The 20,717-nt window shown below is 34.1% G+C and overlaps 1 protein-coding gene across 2 annotated transcripts in view; it reads left to right on the top strand.

The window, feature by feature from the left end:
• LOC136031293 (A disintegrin and metalloproteinase with thrombospondin motifs 12-like) overlaps positions 1–20,717 on the top strand; it is a 73,316-nt gene that overhangs the window by 34,148 nt on the left and 18,451 nt on the right. For both annotated transcript variants that reach the window (XM_065710741.1, XM_065710740.1), the window contains exons 8-12: positions 3,596–3,805; positions 7,434–7,539; positions 8,098–8,225; positions 11,682–11,805; positions 14,342–14,465. In XM_065710741.1, coding sequence (XP_065566813.1) covers positions 3,596–3,805; positions 7,434–7,539; positions 8,098–8,225; positions 11,682–11,805; positions 14,342–14,465 — 692 coding nt within the window. The remainder of the gene's footprint in view (positions 1–3,595; positions 3,806–7,433; positions 7,540–8,097; positions 8,226–11,681; positions 11,806–14,341; positions 14,466–20,717) is intronic.

The following is a 20,717-nucleotide window of genomic DNA, read 5'->3' as shown; positions in this document are numbered from 1 at the left end:
AGCCAAAGTCTTGAAACTCTTTGAAAATACTCCCTATTCAAATTCGACGGCACTTTGTACCAATATTTACGTATTTGTTTGCTTTTTCCCAGAGGCACTTCATGTGGACGAGGTGGTCATATGAACTTCGGAAGGGGCTCATTCTATTATAAATTAAAAGTTCAAGTGTACTTTTAAGAGTCAAAAATGTCTCGAGGGCTACCAGTCCCCATCAAGCCATATTTTTTCTCAACTGCATCTGATCAGAGTTGTGAGATAGCCATTTTGTTCAAAATAGTGCAAGGGTCAAATAACCATGCCTCTAGGGTTGAAAATCCTCCCCCTTAGGCTGCAGGTCAAGGGCTGTAAGATACTCTAGTCACCTAATGATAAAATAGACGGCTTTCTTGGAAAGAGTGGTCGTATAAACTTTAGAAGAGGCTCATTCAACTGGATACTGGGAAGTTCAAGTGCCCTTTTCAAGATTCAAAAGTGATCGGAAGATATCCATCCCTCAAATCCTGTTTCCCCAAGTGTATCCTATCAAAATTTTAAGATAGACATTTTATTTGAAATAATCCAAAGGTTAGAAAATCCCAGCCCCCAGTGTAAGGGCCATAAGTTATAGAAGTTACTCATTTTTATAATACAAGGTTTTATTAAGAGAAGAGGGCATCTTTAATCCTGGATTTCCAAAAAGACTTAGATCATTCAGAGGAAATTTTGAAAGGGATGCCAAAGACGATCAAAACACACTTTGTTCTTGTTGGTTGTAAAAAGGGAATGTCAGCAATATCTAAGCGGCTGATGGTAGTAGATTGAAACTTTCAGTGTATGTTGAGAGAATTAAGAGAACTTGGAGGGCGATTAGTCCCCTCCTCACCCTCCAGCCTCGGAGGGCTCCTTGCCCTCCTTAACAATGGTCAAAAATTTGTAATTGTCATTTTGTTCAAACTATTCAAAAGGTCTTATAGCTATGCCTCCAGGGATGCCATGCCCCCCAAAGCCCCAGGACAACGATTGTAAATTACACAATTTATAAATTGTTTACATGCAGGATATATCATTAGGAAAATTGGAAAGCTTTTATTCTGGAAACCAGAAAAGGCCAAGGGTATTAACCCTTAACTGGCAGGCAGTGGCGTCGTTTTTGGTAGGGGCATTCCCCCTCCCCCCAACAATTTGGAGAAAAATGTACTATATAGCCAATTATTATTATTATTATTATTATTATTATTATTATTATTATTATTATTATTATTATTATTATTATTATTATTATTATTATTATTAATTTATTACCCGTCAAAAACGGAAAAGACGGAGTATATAAAAGAAAAAGAAAGAAAAGCACAAAAATTTAAATACACTTCCACTACAAATACTATAAAATAACACTAGTCCAGGGGTGGTTGGCTCTTAAAACATTGTTACTGAATTTGGAGATTCTTCTCTCTATGACCATGGAAGGGTTGGTGACCTTATATTTTCTGGAGATGTTGCCATTGCTGTGCCACAAAGGGAGACGCAGGAGAAACTTAGCATATCTGTAAAATGCGCTGCAAATGGAATGCCTCTTGCCTCTTGACTCTCCAGATGGAAACCCCTCTTGCCCCCTCAATAAAAATACTGGAACTCCTTCAAATTTTAAAAAGGTACCTTTATTGTCTTAATAAAAAAAATTCGAAAATCCCCTCCTTATTTTTAAAATTAATGAATCAGAACCTTTTTTAGTTTTACAGCTTAAACAGCCATGCATTAAAAAAATAGAGTTGACTTTGTTGCAATTTGGCCTTTTACTCAAATAATTTTGTATGACACTGCTCACACGTAAGAATAATAAACCATTAAGTTGATCTTCTTTCACCTTTTTTAAGCAAAAATCCCCTAGAATGTGGAAGAATGAAACAAATCAGGTGCATATTATGCATCAGGTTAATTCCTCCCAAGGTGTGCCTTCGTTTTCGATTTGTCAATGATTCGAATACTTGGAAAAAAAAATAAGCAGAGATTACATTTCTATCTGGCAAAATCTACATTAAAAACTCAAAGAGATATTTGCTTTAGATTTAATTTAAAAATCACTTTTTATCAAACAGTTCGTGGTAACGAACTGTAGTAAGGAGCGACCCGGCTCAATAGTAAACGAAACTCTAAAAAAAGGAATTTTGACACCAATAGTTGCATCAAAAGAATCGGACTTTTATACTGATTTTAAATATATAAGTTTCATCAAATTTAGTCCTACCCTTCAAAAGCTACGAGCCTGAGAAAATTTGCCTAATTTTGGAAAATATGGGAAGAAAAATCCCCTAAAAATCATAGAAGCTTGACGAAAATCACACAATCGCATTCAGCGCCTCAGAAAAATCCACTGTAGAAGTTTCGAGCTCTTATCTACAAAAATGTGGAATATCGCATTTTTTTTTGCCAAAAGACCGATCACGGGTGCGTGTTTATTTTTTTTTCAGGGGTGACCGCATCGGCCCAGTGGACCTAGAATGTCGCGAGAGGGCTCACTCTGACAGAAATTAAAAGTTCTAGTGCACTTTTTAAGTGACTGAAAAATTCGAGGGCACCTAGACCCTCTCCCACGCTCATTATTTTCCAAAGTAAACGGATCAAAATTTTGGGATAGCCATTTTGTTCAGCATAGTCGAAAAACCTATTAAATATGTCTTTAAGGACGATTTACTCCCTCACAGTTGTCGGGGGAGGGGCTGCAGGTTACAAACTTTGACGAGTGTCTCCATGCAGTAATGGTTATTGGGAAGCGTACAGACGTTTCCAGCGGATTTTTTGTGTCGGGGGGGGGGGGTGAAGGGGAAGTGATTACCTGGGAGTATTTTTCCATGGAGGAATTTGTCATGGGGGAAGAGAATTTCCAAGAAGGGACGCAGGATCTTCTATCATTGTTTGAAACAAAAAGCAAAGAAAAAATAAATATGGAAAAGTTGCTTCAACTGAAAGGAAGGAGCAGCATTAAAACTTAAAACGAACAGAAATTACTACACAAATGAGGGATTCGTCTCCTCCTAAATACTTTGCTCTTTGCGCTAAAGTATTTTTAGTAATTTCGACTATATATTCTACGGCCTTAGTGATTCAGGGTCATTCTTAAAGAATTGGGAGAAAATTTAAGCTTTAGTGTAAAGAGCGAGGTATTAAAGAGGGGCCAAACCTCCTCATGTATGTAATAATAATGTAAATATAGAAGTTTGTTACGTAAGTTATTTGTAAGTTACGTAAATTTATTAAAAGTTCTAGTTGCCCTTTTAAGTAACCAAAAGATTAGTGGGCAACCAGGCCTCCTCACGCACCCCTTTTTTCAAAATTGTCCAATCGAAACTAAGAGAAAGCCATTTAGCTAAACAAAATTAATATGCAAATTTCGTTTTAATTATTCATGTTTGGAGAGCCAAAATCAAAACATGCATTAATTCTAAAACGTACAGAAATTAAATAAAAAAAAATATTTAATTTTCAAAACCATTTTTGGAAAAGTGTAAATACACACTATTGTGTTGCGCACTGCAATGTAGAATCCAATTAGTTTTTTATCTCTCACCTCATTCTCTTTCATTCTTATTTCTAATTTTCCTCTTTTTTTTTTCAGTGGTGTATCCATGGAAAGTGTGTTCTTATTGAAGAACCAGCATCACCCGTTGATGGTGGATGGGGTGACTGGTCCACATGGTCAGACTGTTCTAGAACGTGTGGTGGTGGTGTGTCTTACATGGAGAGACACTGTGACAATCCAAAGCCAGACCATGGGGGTCGCTTTTGCATTGGTGATAGGCGAAAGTATAGACTATGCAATACAGAAGTGGGTTTTGTCTCCTTTTTTATTTTTTAAACTTGATATTATAAAAAATACTATAATGAACAGGGAGGTTCTGTCTTGCCCTCCTTCCGTTGATTTTTATAATGTTTCTTCAATTATGCCTATAATTTCGCATGTTTTCAATTAAATTTACAATTATCCCCATAATTTACACAGGCAATTTTGTTACACAATTTTCTTCTTTTTTTATTAAGAGGGTTATGTGCACAAATAGTAGTGTTAAATCATGCTACTAGTACCACTAATAATAACAACTCACTGATATCAAAATGATCCATATAAACAGGGATGGAACGCAAGTCCTGACTTAATGCTTGACTACTGACTTAATACGAAACCAGCTACTAACCTTATCTCCAGCCTTAACCGCAGCAAAGTTGTTCTCGTACATAGCACTAACCAATTTAATTTATTTATCTGGTGCACCATACAAGGATAAAACCTTTTCTGAAGCTCTTCTATGAGGTAAATCCAAAGCTTGCTCATAATCTATAAAACTGAGAACTAAAGGGGTTTGATGACTGAGGTACTTCTCAATTACTGATTTAGGTATCTAGATTGTCTTGGCGCATCCTGTACCCTTCCTAAGCCCAGATTGTTATTTTCTTAAAACTGTGTGCACAGCATCTCTAGGTCTAGAAAGTATCATCATACTAAGCAATTTGATTCCTATGGAAACCAGCCTAATACCCCCATAATTACCACACTCACTCTTATAACCTTTCATATGGTGGGGTTTAATTAGAAATTTTTTTCTAAAATCGCTAGGTACTTTTCTTTTTCCGAAAATCATATTCATAATCTTAACTAACTTATCCACCATATTAAAATGGTGGATATGAGCCCCAGGGGCATATGAGCCCCTGGGGTATTACTATTTTTCAATCTTTTTAGTACTGTCGCTAACCCCTCCTTAGAAAATGAATCTTCATTCACATCCAGTGTCATAAACTTTCATTCTTTCCTATATCTTTTCCTGTAACTCTATTATAGCTTAGCACATTCCTTATATTTAACTCTTTCGTTATCATTAATTGTGACCCCGTTTCTGTTTTTAACTGTGAAAAGTCCAGATTGACAATTCCCTCTTACTTTATTAATGTGCCAGTACAATATTTTACTATTATGGCTTCTGGCTTTATCTTCCAGATCTTTGGCAATTTTTCCATGGCCTTCACTTCACATCTCTTAAATTGACATTTTAATGCTTCTTCCACTTTTTTACAGTTCTCTTATTTTCATTAGATCTGTCACTCAAACTCTGCTTGTACAAGACCCTTCTCCTCACTGTTAAATATGAGGCATTTTCACTAATATTCCTAGCTGCATTTCTAAGTTTTCTCTGTGAGACACCATCAGTGACTTCACAAGCCATTTTCCTAAAATAATTCCATCCATTTCCTACAGTGTCAAATTTTAGACTCTCCAGCTTAGTATTCACCTATTCTTGGAAAGTTCCTGTCAAATTCCCATCCTGGAGTCTACCAACATCATAACTTCCTGGAAAAGGGTCACCCTTCCTAGATTTCTGCTTGAAATTATTGCTAGACAATACTGGATGCCAACTTTTACTTTTAACATGAATAAAAACACTCCCATATACCCTAGTATTTTGTATCGATCCTGTCATTTTTTGGTTTACAATAACATAAACGATAAAGTTAGCTGTCTTACCAACATTTGTAATGGCTATGATGGTTATTTAATGAAATGGTTATGTAATGTTACTGTAATGGTTATAATTAGGTTGTTATTCTTACAAAATTGCAGCAGTTTGTAACCATTAGGGGAAGCAAGGGTTGCTGCGGACGTGGTTTCTGAAACGGTAAATCTTCTAAGCCATTAGTTTTCCTCTAGTTTTTACTTCACTATAAAATACGTATCTGTAAAGACCACCTTTGAAATTTTTTAAAGATTTTTATCAAAAAAGGGAAAGTTTGTTTTTATACTTTTTTGATTTTTTTCTGAATTGTCTGACGCAAATCCTACCCACGAGGTTCGATTGGACGGCTCTAGTACTGGTTCAGACATCATGCTAAACTATTTGATATGGGAGTCTTTTTTCAAGTATGTATAAAGCTATAAAATTAAAAAAAAGACAGCATGTACATAAAATAAGAACAAAAGTATCAAAATAACACGCAATTCATTGCAGTCTGTACGATCTAATATTATAGTCAGAGACTAATTCCAGGTCAGCTATATCTGCACCTTCTAAGTTTCGTGGGTGAGGAAGTTTCTCAGCCATGTTGTCAGCACTGATATCTGCCATATATGGAATCTCCGAAATACGGATATCTGTCCGCTCTTTCTTATGAAGGCAACCCTGAAATGACTGTTTGATATTTTATATTTGTGCAACAAAAACATTTCTGCTCAACATCTGCTAAGCACACACTTCACCTGAATCAAGTCGTTTGCTTCAATTGTATCAGGATCAAAGGGCTTAATGTATTCTACGTTGCTGCAATGAAGTAAGCCATCACTCGAAAAGTCGTTGAGATCAAGATATTTATTATCACTGCTTTCAACAATTTTTGGCGTCTACCACGCTTCTTTTTTGTGGTCTTCTTTGCTTTTGTTTTCTCGCTTGCTCTATTTCATCTTTTTCAGGTGCGTTGGTAATTATATTGGTGCGTCCCCGGTTACGGGCTTGTTGCCCCTAAACAGTAGGACAATAGTGGATACAGAGGAGAAATGTCAAACATGTTCAGGATGGGACTAAAGGTCGTCTTTTGGTCTGAGGGGTCTCGGACAACACCAAGGATCTTAGATTTCAGGCACTTCCGATATCATTTCTCTACTCCAATCCCAAGTACGAAAAACCGAATGATAAACTCAGCTGAAATCACGAACAGAAATGGATAGAAACAATAAATCACAGCACTTCCGGACCCGTGGGAAAATGTCACTTTTTTGTTTCTATAAATTTTTCTATTTAGCACTCAAAGAAGCTATAATGGCTGTGAGGCCGGGTAACTGCTGCATAATTTTTAACACTTACAGATTTTAGTAAAGCTTTAATTTGGAACTAGTACCTAGCTGCTTGCCTACTAGAACAGAGCTTTCCACTCGAAAGCAGAAATATGGTCTGATGAAACGAAAGCTTGACTCCATAACTTCAGATAGCTCTCTCTGACATAGGCTATAAAACTCGAAGTCACTTCACACACTATAGGCTCTGACTCAAGGACAAGCAAAAACCATCCTTTTCGGCCCAGGGAAGATTTCTATGAAACTACAGAATGAGAAGTCATATTCATCAAGCCGGCCTAAGGTCCACACTTTCCGTAAAAACCGCAGAGGTTAGACTCTTACCACTTTCTATGAGCTGAAAATAAGCTGAAATCGCGGTGCTAGGAACAAAAAAAAATAAAAGAAAAAAAGAACATGACAAAACCGAAGTGCTCTAGCACCACAATGATCGATTATTTTTCATTGCCAAGGCCAAACATAATTGGCTTTTGTACTGCACTCTTGGATTAAACAAATATTTAGAAAACTAATATACCTGCATAAAATTATAAGAAACAAAATATATATTGTAGGTTTTAGAAAAAATAAATAAAACACACACAAGTACATACCATTACAGACTACTTATTTATAGGCATGTGCCAATGCAACAGCGAGTTTCAGAGCTGAACAATGTAGAGCGTTCAACAGTATTCCGTATGAGAATAATTTTTATAGATGGGAACCTGTCTATATACAAGGTAAAAGGATTTATTTTATTTTTTAATCTCCTCTTTTTGAATCCATTCATAAATTTTTCGTGGAGATATCTCTATCCTGTAATGTCTTTTATATTCTATTTTTAACTATTGCATTATACTATTTATGTAGTCTATTTTCTAAATTCTATATTTCTGTTCGTCAATTCCTTTATCATCTCTTGGGTGTGAAATATCCGTTGGCAAAAAAACCTGCCAAAAAGTATCTGTCATATATTTCAATCTAGAATTTGACTCAATCAAGGTGAAGTTATCAACTTTTTTTTTTTTTTTTTTTTAGCCATGATTTTGGAGGGAAATACGAATTTTCCAATGAAGCATATCTTTGTAAACCTATAGTCCTGTGGTGGCACAGTGGACTTGACCTTAGCTTGGTAATACGGGACCCAGAAATCGAATCACGCTGCAAGAATACACTGCAGGGCCGACGCAAGGACCTTAGTAGTCAAGAAGCGCCGTTAATTCTTAAATAATAATAAAATAATAATTTGTAAAAATTACTCATTTCCTGTAAATCCACTTATTAGCTCTTTTCTTAAGGTTCACCATGTCAGCTACATTGTAAACCCGAAAATACCTCTTTCATTGTGTCACTTGCAGAAGTTGTTATAGATGGTACACCGTGTCAGCCAGGAAAGAAAAATGTGTGTATCAATGGTATTTGTAAGGTAAGTGTAGAATCTATGGAAGTCTATGGAATCCTTCTAAACGGATTCCTCGTGATATCATATCCAAAAATAAAGGACTGATGCCCAACTTTTTCTAATAATGGGCTATCTTGGTCCCAATGATCACTCGTCGGATTGTATGCTGTCACGTTTGCAGAACATATTTAAGTAAAAAAGACCGAGGGAGGTAAAGAGGTTCGTGTAAGGAGGTAAAGTTAACCTTAATGGGTAAGGAGGTGAGAAAGACCAACATTAATTTAAAGAGCTATTGCATTGAAAACATCAAAGGAAATAGGATTTAACCTCAAAAAATGCGACTTTTTTATTATCAGACTTTTATTAGCATCTATATTTCTTTATGTTATACTAAAATTTATGAATAGGTAATGATGTAATCTATTATATCGTGAAATCAAGAAAGTATTGATTTTGATAAGCTAACTTATCAAAGTTTGCATTTCTGGGCGAAGGTCGCTGACCTTGGTATTAGGCGTATTAAAGCTAGTAATGTTTGCTATTTCATTAGGTTTTAGGCAACTATCGACTATATTATGTTTACCGCAAGAATTTGATCTACAAAATTTCTAGGATTTAATATAAATCGACCATTTAATGGAATTGTGCTTTGTATTTTAAAATGACACGGACCAAATATATATTAAACGGTATGTGGAGTTGTCACTTAGCCTACGGATGCAAGAAAATTATTTGAGATGTGAATGTCACTAGTGGGACAAAACATGAATAATAACTATATTTACGTTGCATGGGCAACGTGAGGTGTTGCAGTAACTTTTGTTCGGCTTCGCCGAGTAATGTGTTGTGAGAGCAGCATTTTGGTTTTGTTTCCTCGCTTCTATTAAACGCTGATGTTATTAATCTGTAAGGATGTTAAAATAAATACTAGGTACACAAACTCGAAAAAAATACAAACCCCTCATCGCTGAAGATGAGCGTAGCCTTATAGCCGATTATTTCTTAGAAGTCCCCTACATGTCTTACCACTGGAACCTAATTGATCTTACCATCAAATACACCGAAAACAAATAATAGGTACACCAACTAGCAAAACTTTCGAATCTCTCAATACCGAAGATGGTTATGAGCTAACAGCCGACTGTTGCTTAAAACTTCACTATATGTATCAAAATTGGTATGGGCCTATTTTTGGTTTCAGTGTATACCTTACTACTGAAGTCGTCAGCCCCTTTAAACATTTAAACTGGTATTTTGTATATGAAGGAATTTTTCTTTCAAAAAATGGATGACATATACTTGATCAGCTCATCAACAGCTATTGACTGCCGCCGAAAAAAAAAATATATCTGTCTTAGTTCAAAAATTGACTTTTTTGCCGTATGCCAAGTTTCTAACGTCATCACTTAGAAAGGAGCGAAGGATAAACTCTAATTTCTTTAGCAATGAGGGAACTTTAACGTTTAAGAGGCACATCTGACACCATTTCTGAATCGGCCTATTTTTGGTTTCAGTGTGTGCCTTACTACTGAAATTGTCAATCCCTTAAAACTTTCAAACTGACATATTTCATGAAGGAATTTTTCTACCAAAGAATGGATGACATATGCTTTAATCAGGTCATCAAGAGCTATCGACTGCTGTAAAAAAAAATCGGTCTTTCTTAGTTCAAAAGTTGACTGTTTTGCCATAGGCCAAGTTTCTAACGTCATCACTTAGAAAGGAGCAAATTATAAACTTAATTTTTGGCCCCAGGCAAGAGTTCTACGGAGCTTTCTAAAATGGAAAGTTTTATTCATCAAGCTGGCCTAAGGTTCACAGTTCCTGTGAAAATACGTAAAAGTTAGACCTTTATCACTTTCTAGGAATAAGCTGAAATCCGGGTGCTAGGAAAAAAAAACGACAAAATAAAAGTGTTGCACTTGCAACACAACTAGAACGATTATATCCAAGCATAGATAGGTGATGAAAATTTTAAAAATATAAAATTACCAAGGACATAGTGTTGTTGCTGTGAAGATGATCGTATTTTGATGGTTAAAACTCAATCCATGCTGATTTCCAATTCAATATCCTTTTTGTAGATTTCAAACGAAATACCTTTAACAACAAGATTTAAAAAGTAAACAAAGAAGACATCGTATTTATCGACGAAATAAGACACAGAAAAAAAAAATCAAGACAGAAATGCTATATATATAGAAGGAAATATAAAGAAGGAAAAAATGAGAAATCTAGAAAAACGATTGCTACTCAATGACAAGTCAAAAATAAAATTAAAATTGAAATTTTTAGGTATATTTAAGTCACAGAGGGACCAAAAAAACATTTATATCTATATTTTATCATACATTAAGGAGTTCATCATCGTCAATCATGCGTGAAGAAATTTACGTAAGGAGGAGGCTAATTGGAGAAAAGCGACAAAATTGGGGGACTGTAGGATAATAGGGCAGCTGTTATGAGAAAACTATAATATTCTTGAGATCATTGGGATTTGAGGACCCAAAGACCCTTTATGCGTTGATATCAAATTCTCTTGCATGATTTGTATCGATCCTTGAAATTTGTCGTTAACAATGGTAGTATTTTTGACTAAGGTTTCTTCAGTTCGAGTGATAATCTATTTTCAAAGTTTGGGAAGATAAATACTTAATATAAATGAGCCTTTTTTTAGAAATGACAAATTGATTAGATGATTCACTTAAAAATTCATTTCTAAGCTTTTTGTCGTGCATAAACTTCGTTTGGTATGCTAAATGTAATTTCTTTTCGTGAACGACGAACATAAACAGGTCTTGCCATCTAAGAAGTATAGCTCATACTTCCTATTCCATTTTAATTATGATTAGCTACTTTTTGCTAGATTTTTTCTAATCTAAGTGCCCTAACTTTCATTTCTAGCTTTTGCTATATTTTCTCTTCTTTTCATTGGACAAAGGGTCCATTTCCTCGAGGGTGATACATAAATTTATGTTGACACCCATTTCTCAGGAAAACAACCATTCTTCTAATAAAAAAAGAAATTTCTCCATCCAGTTCTGTTTATGTCTTGAGGTAGATCTGAACTAGATCTCTTTGTGAAGTCGAACAAGAAATGAATGGAAGGTGAATGTAAGCAAGAGCATGCTTTCCTCTCAGAAATCCAGCGCGAAAATAAAAGTTCACAGGGATGCAGGACTTTCATTCAACTCTCATCCTTGTTAAAATGGGCCTGAAATGCAACATGAAGTGTCTTTTGTATCCACGATGGGTTAGAGTTGTCATAATGCAGGCAGAGGTTTAGTTGATTCAGTATCATGTCTAGCAGCTTTTACTGTAAGTTGGTGACTTATTTTCTTGTATATTACATTATTATGTTTAATTTACTTATGGTTAATTTTGTTTAATATGTGTTCATAATTTATTTAATAATTTGTTTAATATATAAATTTAAATGTGTTTATTTTAATGTACTGTTAAGTGTATATCAATTTCTAGGCAGTTGGCTGTGATTGGGTTATAAATTCTGATACATCTGAAGATATATGTGGTGTTTGTTCAGGAACTGGGAAAACATGCAAAAGGATACAGGATTATATTCAAGATACTCTGAATTGCTCAGGTTAGTTTTCTCTTTTTTGCCATCCGTTTTAAACACTTTAAGTACAGCTATGCAGGTAAAAGGTGTAAAATAAATGGTGTCGATCACGATTCCAACTAGCTTAAAGATTAAGAAATTGGAATTTTTTCTATTAACTTAAAAAGTTCTTCAAAGAGGATTATTGCTAAAGACTATGATTGATTGGGAATTCTGATACCCCCTCTCTCTTCTTTGTTCTCAAATTCCCATAAAGACTAAATTTTCGTTAACATTTGGATGAAAAATAAACAGATTTGCTCAAGAAGTATAAATTGATTTTCTATATTTATATTATCTCAAGTTTTAATTTTTTTTGAATGATGAATGAAAAGAAAAACAATATCAAAATCATTGTCATAAAAACAAAATATTATTGTTTAAAATAACTATAATATTCAGTAAAGGTCAAATGTTCTATAGCCTTTGGAGGGATTAAAGGGGGATGGCAGCCTAATTCTTATATGCTATAGTTCCTATTCATTTTAAGTTTGTGTTTACTATTAATTATAATTTATGTTTCCTCCAAGTTCTAAGTATTATATTCATATTATTTTCTGTATTCAAGTTTTTTGACTATTACTGTTCATTTCAGGTCATAATATTCCTTTTTACTTTTCTTAGGGTGTTATCTAAAAAAATTCTTAATCTATTAGATATAAAGGCCCTGTTAGCAACAAAGTGTATTTTGATCACAAAATAAAGACGCTTGGAACATAGCTTAAACCGTGTTATTCAAGCCTTTAGAAATAACCAGAAGTAAAAAAATATTAATTCAAAAATAAGTTTTTTATCAAAAGAATTAAATGTAGTGATGATTCAAAGTAGGTAAATTCAGTAAGTTTAAAGTCAATATCAAAAGTTACTAGTATACAAACATCTCCATACTGTTGCTCTGAAAACATATATCTATGAAGCCTAAATTCTAAATGCGCTATTACTGCCATTATCCAAGGGGATGTACATAAATTTGTGGGAAAATTCAATTTAAGCCCAGTATTTGTAACTGGAGATTTAGATATCCCTTAAATAACAACACTGACTGAAATCAAACGTGAGGACTGAAACGAGGCTATTATTTGGGGCAGTCATCGGGTTATTTAAGATCAATAGGTAAGATCGATCCCTTAAATAACAACACTGACTGAAATCAAACGTGAGGACTGAAACGAGGCTATATTTGGGGCAGTCATCGGGTTATTTAAGATCAATAGGTAAGTAATCTTTGGATATCGAAAGAAGCTAAAGGATTCTATATCTTTAATGTAATCTAGGGGATCTCTATAATATTTGAATTTAGGGGATGAATAATCATTGATAATGATTGTTTTGGAGCTTCATTTGATTAATTTTTACTCGTTCCCGACTGTTCATTTTATCACGTATACAGTACTATTTGGTTGCATGCAAAACAATTTTGATTAAGTAAGGGGAGTGAGTCGGTCTTGTTTTGTTATTGTTTTGGTGGGGGAAGGGAAAGGTTTAATTATAAGCTTGTTTCCAAAAATTTCAAATCTCCGCAGTTCTCAACTCTCCAAGCTAACAAGACTAACCCTTTTTTGTCGGAAAAGATCAACATCTTGAAGTAAAAGATTATGTCTAAATAATAACTTCTAGAGACGAGAGAAGTTACACATGAGCAAGATTTTGTTCCTTATCAATCCTAATTTCCTTGAACAATTCGACTCGAAAGTTTTTAAAAACTATCCTTGGCATTTCAGACACCCCCTCCCTATTTCACCCTCACATGGATTTTTGTTTCAAGTTTACCTTTTTCACGAGTTACTGTATCAATTTTAGCCCTTTTTAGGTAAGAAAAATACCTTAACGGTACGACCATGGAAAATGTACCCACTTCCATGGTCGTACTTCCACGCAGTAATGCGTTTCGCAGTGAAGTACATTATTTTGCAGCATGAATTTGTTTGCTATAAAAAAAAAGAAATGAAAAACCTACAGAAATTGACTAAAGGATAAAATTTTTAATATGAAAATGGAAAGTGACTTTAAAACCTAAACAAGAAATCATCCAGGATTAGAATTCGGCCTTTTGCTGTAACATTTTATTTTCTAAAACTAAATTGACATGCTATCTTACGCGGTGACTGATAGTTGTATCAATTAGAAGGGAAAATTAGAAGGTCCCTCCCCCTCTCACCACTTATACCCTCGATTTTTTTACCCCATTTCAGGGCTTTACCCAGGATTTCATCCGGGCAGCGGGTTCAAAGCCCCAGCCCCTTCTTCCCTGAATACAGCCTCGCACCCTATCCCACTAGATTCTGAAAAATACAGTTTTTAGTGTATTTTCATTGGAAAACACCTATATTTTAGGTTCAATGAAAAAAAAAGAAAATTACCCCCCCCCCTAGATTTGAACAAACTCACTTCTCACCCTACCTACCCTCCTAATGTTGTCACTTGACACCACTGATGATTGACCACAGGCATGTTATTGCCAAGAGCTATTTCTGCATCCCTGCATTTAGATGACTGTTTTACGTACATTATCTATTTTAAGGGTCAACGATTCCAATCACAAGTATTCCTGTTGGAGCTAAAAATATCCGAGTTGTTCACACGACAGAGAATAATGAAGGATTGATAGTCAAAGGCTCAAGCTATGTTAAACTTCAGGCAGCGTTGTAAGTTGGTTATATGGCCCTTTTAACTTCAAGTACTGCTTATTAGACCCTTTAATCATAAAGAAAAATTCTGGCTAATTATTTACCTTTGGAATATGTTTCTTAAATTTCAGACTTATGAAATTTTACAAAAAGTTTCGAATAAGTTGTGCTAATCGTGATATTTAATAAATATTCAAAATGTAACTTCCAGAAGATAATTTCTAAAGATGCTCTCGACCATTGAAAGTTTTTTAGTGTTTCTTTCGTAGTTTATTGAATATAATATAAGGATAATTATGTTTGTAGTGGGAGCTCTATCCTAGTAGAGAACGAACCATAGCCTATAGTAATCAAAAACTAAAAAACACCTTTTCCTAAAAACTGGCAAATGAGAAAAATGACATTTATAGCTGATTCAAGAATGGTAACTATAATCTTAATTAGTCTTAATAGTAAAATATTATACAAAACAAAATTAATGGGGATCTTGGGAAATAGCCTGAAACCCCGAGAATAGCCTCAGGCCAAATTGAAAGTATATCATTGGAATCGCCATGACCGAAAAATAATATACAGGAAATTTGCAGTCCCCTGGCTTGAACGACAAAGAAAATCACTTTTTTGCATGAGTAGCACTGGTGCATCTTCTTTCTCCACTGCTATTGGGGCACTGAAACATCATTAAGGACTCATTTGGAAGGAAACTGCTACATCTAGCATCTGTTGTGATTAATGTTTTAAAAACAAGGACTTTGGAAAAAAATGCTTTTCTGGGATATGATACCATATTTGAGTAATTCTGCTGCCTCAATCTCTTTGTTTTGTTCTTTACTAGCTTCCGGCAATGGACTTAAAGACCATTTTGCTCTCATTATAAGACCATTAAAAAAGAAGTTAACAATTCGGCATTGAACTTTATAGTCCCTACCGGTGGTGCTGATCCCCGTTTCATGGGCCTTCAGCCAGGAAATGCAATGGTGGCTAGGTGCCAGCCATCCTGTGCTTTCTCAGACCCTTTCTGTTTATTTTCCCCAGATTTCGTCAGGTACCCATTTAGAGCTGGGGCAATTCTGGCTTAGCTTACAGGGTCACATCGTTGACTCCTTTGGCCTATTTTGCAATGAAGAAAATTATTTAAAATTGCTTGACCATGAAACATTTTCTGGCTCCTAAAGCTCATGTTCAACGGTCATGGTTCAATAAATGTTAATGAACATAATTGTAAGGATCTGGAACAGTTTTTTTTTTTTTTTTTAATATGATTCCTACAAATTTATATTAAAGCTCAGAAGAAGATTTATGAATTTAACTGTTATAAAAAGTTTTACCTTACGTTATAAACATCTTCTACAATATGAGTAATTTTACGCAACTGAATATTAAGACAATGGGGGATGAAGTTAACGTGAAAGCTTCAATAATCTAATTGTAATTGCAAGGGGAAGCCGTTTAACCTTTTAGAGGAATGAAATATCCTATATATATATGTAATATTCATGCAGTAAACATTTCATGGGTGCAAAATTGTGTTATCTGGTAAAGTGAAAATAAAGCAAAAATCTACTATCGAAGAAGTTTTGAATAAAACTGTCAAGCAGATTGAAAAAAAATGAATTCCCAATTCTGGTTAGAAAAACGTAAGAAATAGTTAGTTTTCTTCTGTTTTGTATGTATATCATTGAATAGAAAAAAAATTCTATTTTTCAAATCGTTTTTATCTTCTGCTCTCTTTCTAGAGAGGAAAACTGCACTCTCTTGATTTGTGATGGTAGGAGATTGCCCATATCTCTCGAATTTAAGAGAACCAATAGGCCTCAGGGTTTTTTTTATGGGAGTTTGTCAATTGTGAAATTTTGTATAATTATTTGAGTAAAATATTAGTTTGCACATTTTATAAAAGTATGATACTTTTAAAGTCGCTCCTGAAATTGAAAACTATGGAAGTTGCTTCTTTTGGACATATAAACCCTAATCTACAGCAATTTACATTTTAAGACATTTTGTTAAGTGGAAGTTCTTTTTAGTCATAGTGTGAATTTATACTGTGCAATTATCGTTTATATAAGACAAAATACTCGACACCATATCATAAATACATGCCATATCCTCCCCTAAATTTCGTAATAGCTTCCTCTTCACTATATTATTTGTTTGTCCTCTGATGTTTTCACTATTTCTTGAGTAGCTATTTATTTACTAAGCATTCCTTAAGGTATTTTGCTTTTTCTTCAGATTTCTTTCGCTTCTATATTTCATATATTGACAGAATATTTAAATCGAATACTGCAGCACTCTTAATAGGTCCCATCATTTGGGCGATGGTAGTTTCATCACTTGATGTCAGGTGGTATGTTTTGTATAAATTACTGTTCTGGAAAAAAGAACTAATCAACAATGATATAAAAATGGTAGCAGTTTGAAATATACCAATGTTAACCTACGGTGACAAGTAATAACACCTTGTACCGCCGCAGTGGAACAAGCCAAGACTTCGTGATCGAGAGTTCCCTGGTTCAGTCCCGCCCGGTGCAAGGAAGTCTCTAATTGCAAATAAAACATATTTATTTTTTGTGTCTAAAGATTTGTTTTAATATATCTTTTTTTTAAATAGTAGAAATGACAATTTTACTTCAAGAATTTGTTTGAGAAAGGTTTTCAACCAATGTTTTTGGACACTAATTTAGTAGACATATGGAATAAATTCACAACTTTGTTTAACAAACGTTTTGGGATTAAGTTTTTAGTATAAAGGATTAGTAGTAAGTTTTCACATTTTTAGAATAAATTCAAATTATTTGTTGAAAAGTGTAAATATTGATTGGTAAATTGTGCTTAAGAACTTCGTAGGATAAAGGCTTTTATAGGGTTAGGTAGCTAATATTTTTAACCATGTGGAACACCTACATAAAATTGACTGAAAAAGAAAAAGAAAAACACTTTGCTCCATAAAGTCTATTGTGCGAAGATTTTTCACAAAGGTTTATGCAGCTAGTTTTGAAAGTATTTTGAACAGACATACTTCATCTATACAAAAAAAAGAATAAGATGTAAAGCCTTACTTGTAATGCCTTACAGTTCACAATCAATTTCGACTATTCCATTGGACTAGTATATGATTCGATTTGTGGCAAGATGACCCTATTTTGCCTGTCAACATCGGCATGTATATGACTCAATCTATAGACTATGTCTATAGATTGTATAGAGATTCTAAAGATTTTATATAGATTCTATAGATTGTATAGAGGTGACCTTATTTTGCCGCACAATATCGGCATGTGTATGAATCAATCTATAGACTATGTCTATAGCTTGTATATAGATTGTATAGAGTTGACCCTATTTTGCCTCGCAATATCGGCATGTGTATGACTCAATCTATAGACTGTGTCTATAGATTGTATAGAGATTCTATAGATTTTATATAGATTCTATAGATTGTATAGAGGTGACTCTAATTTGCCACACAACATCGGCATGTGTATGACAATATGTAGACTATGTCTATAGGCTGTGTATAGATTGTATATAGATTCTATAGATTATATAGAAATGACCCTATTTTGCCGCACAACATCGGCATATTGTGTATGACTCAATTTATAGACTATGTCTATAGATTGTATAGAGATTCTATAGCTTGTACATAAATTGTATAGAGGTGACCTTATTTTGACGGGCATATAGCTTGTACATAGATTGTATAGAGGTGACCTTATTTTGACGGGCAACGTTGGCATGTGTATGATTCAATCTATAGACTATGTCAATCATTTTGATTTTGCAAATAAAGGTTCACAGTTAGTATTTTCACTATATAAAAAGTTACAATCATGAGAGTATCTAAAATCATTTCGAGGGGTTTCAACGACAAGATACTATAAATCGGTATTAATTTACCCAAATTTTTAAATAGAGATTTTGGGGCTTCTAGTAAACAAACGCGTGTAATGTCTGTGTTTTATTAGAGCGACGGCAGACACTTGAATTAAATCTGATATTACAATAAAATGAAAATATAAAAACGGGTAAAACATTTGATAAGAGTTGTGAAAGTTGAGGTGAAAAACCAAGGATGGAGGTTAAGTGGCTTGAGCCCTCCCCCTCCCCCCCAAAAAAAATGCTTGTCTGACTCGCAAAAACGTATATTCCTTATAAGTAAATGAAAACTCCAAAATTCAAACAAACTGTTTCCACTTCTGGTTTAGACACTGCATAGCTTGTTAAAAAATATATATAGATTTTCAGCAACATTTAGAACAGTTAGATTTGACACTGATAAAGGCTTTCACTCTTCCTGTTCTGAAACAAATAAAATATATTTATGATAAGATTAGAAAATTTATAACGTAACCAATACGAAGCAACTTTATTCTGTAAAGTTTCGAAACAAACTTGTCGTTTTTACTCTTTTTCAACAAATAAGGTATATTTACTCTATACTTCAACTTTTCAACTTTTTCTTTTTTCAACTTAAAAAGTACAAAAGCAATATTATGTCCCAACAGAAAGCAGAGTTCGTAAGGCTGAGACAGTGCAAAAGCATAGAAAAAATATCAACATCTCGTCATTATAATAATTCCAAAATTTAACATGGCAAAAAACAAACAAAATAGAAAAAAAAACACACAAAAGAGAAGTAACAAGGATAGGTAAATAAATAAATGTCGGCAGGGGGGCCGTGGAAGGTCATCCCAAACACTGGGACACAGAAACAAAACACACGAAGAAGATTAAATAATTTAATTTCCAATCATCAATGGTGTATAACCAAAATTTTAGCAAACTCAGCTCTTAACTGCAAAATCAGCTCTATAAAACTTATTACCGATGTTTTTACTCTTTTTCAATAAAATATGGCATTTTTAATATATTATTGCAAAATTAGCTGCACAAACCTATACAAAACCAAAATCCTGTAATGAAATTTGTCATTTTTTCTTTTTTTCAACAAGTTAAGTGGATTTATAGAGGCAAAAACCTTTACAAAAGACATTTATACTATAAAGTTTTGAAGCGAAAACATTGTTTATTATCTTTTGCAACACATAAAATAGTTTCTTTAGCATAAAATAAGATCTTTTAAAACAAATTGTTGGCTTAGAAACAGGAAATTAATATTACTCCTAAAGATAAAATCGCATTGGTGTATTTCATATTATTGCTATTTTTAAGTAAACATTGATATATTTTTTCGTTTCCAGAAAATTAATTAACGGAAAACATGCCCCCTCACATCAAGTGATGAAGCAAGCATCTTACAAATGGTGACGGTGATGGAATAATTTTTGGGGGACAATGAGAAAAAAAACTTTAGAAAATACTGCAGTATCTGATTCAGAGAGAGAGAGTCAGTACCTGAGAGGGACACGCAAAGAATTTTGAAGAGGAGGCACGTGACCCCAGGAAATACTCAGAAGAGAAAGAATCATAGCAAACACAATGTGAAGCAATAGTTGAACCAAATATTATGGTATTTGAGGAAGCTATTGTGATTGCTTGGAAGCTAATGATATAAACTCGGGACATAGTTTGAATTTGAATTTTTACATGGATAATAAAAATTGCTAACTATGTGGCGAGGGCAACACTTTGGTTTTGTCGTTTTTTTTTTTTGTTTTTTTTTTTGTTCCTAGCACCCTGATTTCAGCTTATTCCTAGAAAGTGGTAAGGGTCTAATCTCTGCGTTTTTTACGGAAAGTGTGGACCTTAGGCTAGATTGGTGAATATGACTTTGCATTTTGGAAAGTTTCGTAGAACTCTTGGCTGGGGCCAAAAAGGATGGTTTTTGCTTGTGTTTCTACCCATTTTCTGTTCGTGATTTCAGCTTAGTTTATCATTCGGTTTTTCGCACTTGGGATTACGGTAGAGAAATGCTATCAGATGTGCCTCTTAAACTTTAAAGGTTCTCTCATTACTAAAGAAATTTATCCTTTGCTCCTTTCTAAATGATGACGTTAGAAACTTGGCCTACGGCAAAAAAAATCAACTTTTGAACTAAGACAGATAGATTTTTTTTTTTCGATGGCAGTCGAGAGCTCTTGATGGACTGATCAATTATATGTCATCCATTTTATGGTAGAAAAATTTCTTCATGAGATGTACCAGTTTGAAAGTTTAAAGGGGTTGATAACTTCAGTAGTAAGGTACACACTGAAACCAAAAATAGGCCAATACCAATTGTGAGCCATATAGGGGAGTTTTAAGCAATAGTCGGCTATTAGCTCATAATCATCTTCGACAATGAGGGGTTCGCAACTTTTGCTAGTT

Source organism: Artemia franciscana, chromosome 9, assembly GCF_032884065.1.
Source record: "Artemia franciscana chromosome 9, ASM3288406v1, whole genome shotgun sequence".
Classification (NCBI taxonomy): domain Eukaryota; kingdom Metazoa; phylum Arthropoda; class Branchiopoda; order Anostraca; family Artemiidae; genus Artemia; species Artemia franciscana.
This window is presented reverse-complemented; position numbering and strand designations above follow the sequence as displayed.